Genomic DNA, 5,000 nt, shown 5'->3' with positions numbered 1-5,000 from the left:
GTCCCCCTGCTTTGTCCCCTGTCCCGCGCCCAGTCGACTGCGGGAAAATAGGGTACACTTAGCCAGCCTGGGCGCCTTTCCCGCACTGCCTGACACTGTGCCACGATCGTGTACATATAGCTACTACTTGTTCCTCGTACATATAGCTACTTGTTCCCCGTACATATAGCTACTTGTTCCTCGTACATATAGCTACTTGTTCACCGTACATATAGCTACTTGTTCCCCGTACATATAGCTACTTGTTCACCGTACATATAGCTACTTGTTCCCCGTACATATAGCTACTTGTTCCCCGTACATATAGCTACTTGTTCACCGTACATATAGCTACTTGTTCCCCGTACATATAGCTACTTGTTCCCCGTACATATAGCTATTTGTTCACCGTACATATAGCTACTTGTTCCCCCGACGATTCGCTCCCTGAGAGGGCTTAGAGGGCTAGGCTCTGGGTTGGGCTTTGTGAACTCATTAATGCTTGCCTTTAAGGAGCGGAACCTGAGCGCGTGATTATGCCCGGAATCACTTTCTGAAAACCTCAAGGAGAGAAGACGTGTACAATTGCACCCTTCTTTCTGCTCTCTAACAAACAGACTGAACTGCCTGAAAGCGACAACAGTCAGAGCAAGATTCGCTTTACACATGTCATGTCCTAGCTGGTGCGTTGCTTGTGCTTCTAGCTTCTTCTTCTTCTTCTGCATGTCTGATCGCAATTAATTAAAGGAAAAGCACTTGCCTGTGAATAGCTAACAGTCATGCCAGTGGACTCTTTAACGGATAAAGACTCTCGCTCGCTGAATTTTCGGTGGTAACAGTGTCAGGCTTTCTAACACGATCGCTAGGGATCTTGTGTACCCTGCCAGACTTTCCCTGGGATAGTTACATGATAATCACAAAAGAGACTGGGGGGAAAAAATAATAAGCTAAAACACAAATGACTTCTTGGCAAAATTGTAAAATGATTTTCCTTAGAGTTTAAGAGGTTCCGTCTGCACCGAAGTCTGAGTCACATGAGTTCTTTCTACCTGAGGAAACGTGAGTCTCAAGATCCAGGGAGAGAATCATACAGAGTGAAGTTCCTAAGTACAGGAAGAAAGGTGTGTTAAGAGATTTAAGAGAAAAAAAACAAAAAAGAAATAAATATGGAGAACAAGTGAACGAGTCCAGAATAAGAATAGGATACATCAATAAGTTAGTTGATCATGTGTGAAACCACTGAACCTGTTCTTGTGTTCCCTATACAGCCACGAAGAAAAAAAGGAATAGAAATTGTCTGACCTGACTGTCTCGTTCAGCTCTCGATGGTATAATGTGTCTAGGTATTTGTTATTCCTCTTACAAGTTAAGAAGGCCCTGCAGCTTAATATCATTGTACACAATGTTCTGTCTTGTGATATCTAAAGTAATGAAAATGTATCATAGATTCCATGTTCAAAAAAGTATGAACCTAATAGTGTCTTTACCATCTGTATAAAAAACACAAATCAAGTATGTACGGTACAAAATTATGGTTCTCATCACCAACGTATTTCTCGTACATATATAAAAAGACTAACATAAGGAAAAAAAAAAAAGAAAAAAAAGTGTCAAGTGTTGTTCATCCCAGCAAGAGGCCTTCCGGGGCGACCCCAACGTACCTTGTTATATATAAACTGGCCAACGGGAACGTGCTCTTTCTTCAGGCCGTCCGTCTCGTTGAACTCCTGGACGTTGATGATGTCGTACTCGGCGTTGATCCGGTCGCCGTTCTCGTCGAAGGCGACCTTCCCCGTCAGCCCGTCCTTCAGCACCTGCTCCAGGATGTACCTGCCGGATGGGCGGCGGTTAGGGGCGGATGGTTTGGGAGGGAGGGAGAGAGGGAGGGAAGGAGGGGAGGGAGGAAGGGAGGGAGGGAGGGAAGGGAGGGAGGGAGGGAGGGAGGGGAGGGAGGGAGGGAGGGAGGGAGGGAGGGAGGGGCGGAAGGAGGGAGAGAGGGAGGGAGGGAGGGAAGGGAGGGAGGGAGGGAAGGAAGGAGGGAGGGAGGGAAGGGAGGGAGGGAGGGAAGGGGGGAGGGACGGAGGGACGGACGGACGGTTAGGGAGGGAGGGAGGGAGGGAGGGAGGGAGAAACGGACGGACGGACGAACGGAGGGAGGGAGGGAGGGAGGGACAGATATAAGCTAGTCGTTGTTTCCATCAAGAGGATTTGTATGAATTAAGGAGGTGACTTTTTTTTAAGAAGAAGGAAGAAAAGGGCGTTCTTTAGCACCTTCTTCAGGATGACTCTGAAGAAGTTGCGACAGGCAGATCATTCTTAAAGAATCAGTTTCTCTGTTATCACATCATCTAACTGCCTAAAAGCTACCGTCGTGAATGATACTAAATCCATTTTTTTAAATACAGGTAAAACATAATATTCTATTTAGTCTACGATCACACAATGGAATAGATGGAGAGAAAAAAAACATACATAGAGAAAGACAAAAACAAAATCAAAGGAGAAGAACAAGAATCAAAAGAAAAAAACAACAAAACAACAACAAGAAAACCAAAACCAAAACCAAAACCAAAAATATATCAATCATCAAGCGAGAAAAGTTCCAAGAATCCGAGACAGAAAAAGCAAGCAACGGGAAGCCCCCTCCTCCGAGACGGTGGGCGGCGGGCGGCGGGCGGCGGGCGCACTCACTGAAACAACTTCTTCCCCGTTTCCCACGAAGCTCCGGTGTTGTCGCAGTTCTGTGGCGGAGGTTCCGTGGCGTTCTCCTCCTCCCGCAGCTTCTTCAGGGCCATCGCCAGCACGTATCTGAGGGGGGGGGGTCGAGGGCTCTTAGCAAGGTGCTTCGTCTGGGGTGGGTGTATTTCGTGTTTCTATCTATTGTTGTTAAATTCATCTATCTGTATACCACACGTATGTATATCTATCAAAAAACTATATTAATACACACACATACACTGTATAAATATATATATATATATATATATATATATATATATATATATATATATATATATATATATATACACACACATATACACACATATATCACCCACCATCCCACCCAGCCGTCTCTCAAACCCACCCACCCATCCGTTCCATCCACCCACCCGTAAATCCTACCCACCCACCCCCCCACCCATCCGTCCCCCCCAAACGCAACCACTCACAAGCTATCGGTGATGTGCGCGTCCTCGTGGGAGGCGTTGACGAGCTTCAGGCCGATGGTGCCCGACGGGACGTGCTCGGCGCTGAGGGCCTGCTCCGTCACCACCCACACGTAGCCCCGCCCAGTCATGTTCATGTAGCTGGCGTCGTGGAAGATCGTGCGCGCGTCCTCCTTGCTGTTGGGGGGGACGGGGGAGGGGGAGGGGGAGGGGGAGGAGGGAGGGGTGGGGAGAGGGAGAGGGGTGATTAATGGTTAGGTTTGTTGGGATTGTCCTATTTTTGTGGGATTGTCATCATCGTCATCATCGTTGATGTATTATTGTTGTCGTGGTGATGATGTGATGATGATGATTTTCTCTATTATTAGCATCATTATCATTATTATCTTTATTACTATTATCATCATGATTATCATTATCATTATTATTATCATTAGTATCATTATCATCATTATCATAATCATAGCACCTTAACCAGAATTGGACGTGTCAACAAAAAAATATCATCATAAAAAACTCTAACTAATAATTTTCTATAGTTTTTTCAAGCGTCTATGAACAGTTGTAGAATCGAATGCCTCTGCCCTCTCGACACATCAGTGCAGCGCCATCTGTGTTCCGCCGGCCGCCAGAGGAACGCGTGAGTGACGTACCTGGCGTAGAGGAGGAAGACCCTCGCGGAGGCCTCCCGCATCTCCTTCAGCTTGTCCACGAAGGAGTTGAGGCCCGGCTCGAACTCGATCACGTTCTCCATCTGCAAACCGAGGGAGAGTTAGTATAAACGCTGGTTTCTCATAGGGAGAGTGTATGTAAATGTTGTTGTTGTTTTTGTTTTTCTCTCTCAAGAGTGTGTGTGTGTATAAATGTTTTTTTCTTGAAGGATCGTATGTATAAAAAAAAGTGATGTCTCTTAATTATTGTATGAATGGTATAAGCATTCAAGCTCAAGAAGTTGGGATGAATAAGGTTTGACGTAGGGGTTTCGAATGGGACGGGAGGAAAAGTAAAAAAAAACAAAAAGAAAGAAAAAGAAAGCAAGAAGAGAAAGCGTATCAAGCGTATCTCCGCCGCCACGCTAACCTTGATGTCCTTATCGTCCTCGTGACTCTGCGCCTGGTTCTGGAAGCGAGTGAGCAGCGCCCTTCCGTCCGTGTCCGAGGAGTGGACGAAGACGACCTGCGTGTACTGGAAGGTCTTCAGGAGCTCGACCCACACGTCGGCCTGGTGACTGTAGGGCGGCACCGTCCGCAGGAACGACACGTGGATATTCTGCGAGGGAGAGAAGGGCAGGTGGAGAAGGGCTCTTGGTTGGCCGCGGAGGAAGGGTGGTGGAGCTAGGATTTCTAGGACCTACTGTGTTCTTCTGGAAGGACACTTAAGGAGGATCTGGAGGCTCCTGCGTGGATGAAGAAAGGAGATGTTGGGGAATTGTTGTCCTTGTAAGAGAAGAAGGATATGAAGGTCCTTCGACGTGGTGTGTTCCTATGTCCTTTGTGGATATTCTTGAAGAAGGTCGAAAGATGTTTTGAGCCCCCCTCCCCCTCCCCCTCCCCCTCACTGTTGTGTTGTGTATTTCACCCCGAAAATTAAGATTTAGAAATGTTAGCCTTGCTGGAAAGTAATAATATCAGTATTCTTAGAATCCCCTTTGTGGCTTTGTTGTTTATGAATATCCTGAAGTAAAAAAAAAAGGAAAAACCCCTTTACTATCCAAACCTGAAAACGAAGACTTCCTTAAAAAAAAAAAAAAAAAAAAAAAAAAAAATCCTATAAATCATCAAAGCTCAAACAAAAAACCATAACAACAGAACAACAACAGTAACAAACTACAAACAAACAACCCCCCCCCCCCCG

The 5,000-nt window shown here is 46.0% G+C and overlaps 1 protein-coding gene across 4 annotated transcripts in view; it reads right to left on the bottom strand.

Moving 5' to 3' along the window:
• Positions 1 to 5,000, bottom strand: part of Nmdar1 (glutamate ionotropic receptor NMDA type subunit 1) — a 71,769-nt gene that overhangs the window by 12,790 nt on the left and 53,979 nt on the right. For 2 of the 4 annotated variants that reach the window (XM_086556110.1, XM_086556111.1), the window contains exons 6-11: positions 4,227 to 4,415; positions 3,800 to 3,900; positions 3,150 to 3,323; positions 2,671 to 2,787; positions 1,641 to 1,809; positions 1 to 37 (exon numbers count right to left, since the gene is read on the bottom strand). The exon at positions 1 to 37 is cut by the window's left edge and continues 32 nt beyond it. In XM_086556110.1, coding sequence (XP_086412236.1) covers positions 1 to 37; positions 1,641 to 1,809; positions 2,671 to 2,787; positions 3,150 to 3,323; positions 3,800 to 3,900; positions 4,227 to 4,415 — 787 coding nt within the window. The remainder of the gene's footprint in view (positions 38 to 1,640; positions 1,810 to 2,670; positions 2,788 to 3,149; positions 3,324 to 3,799; positions 3,901 to 4,226; positions 4,416 to 5,000) is intronic. The other 2 variants (XM_086556112.1, XM_086556113.1) reach the window with 1 other exon arrangement.

The sequence above is a fragment of the Penaeus japonicus genome, unplaced genomic scaffold (assembly GCF_977035675.1).
Source record: "Penaeus japonicus unplaced genomic scaffold, GWHDUDI00000001_assembly GWHDUDI00000031, whole genome shotgun sequence".
Classification (NCBI taxonomy): Eukaryota; Metazoa; Arthropoda; class Malacostraca; order Decapoda; family Penaeidae; genus Penaeus; species Penaeus japonicus.
The sequence above is the reverse complement of the archived record's forward strand: the minus strand, read 5'-3'. Positions and strand labels throughout refer to the sequence as shown.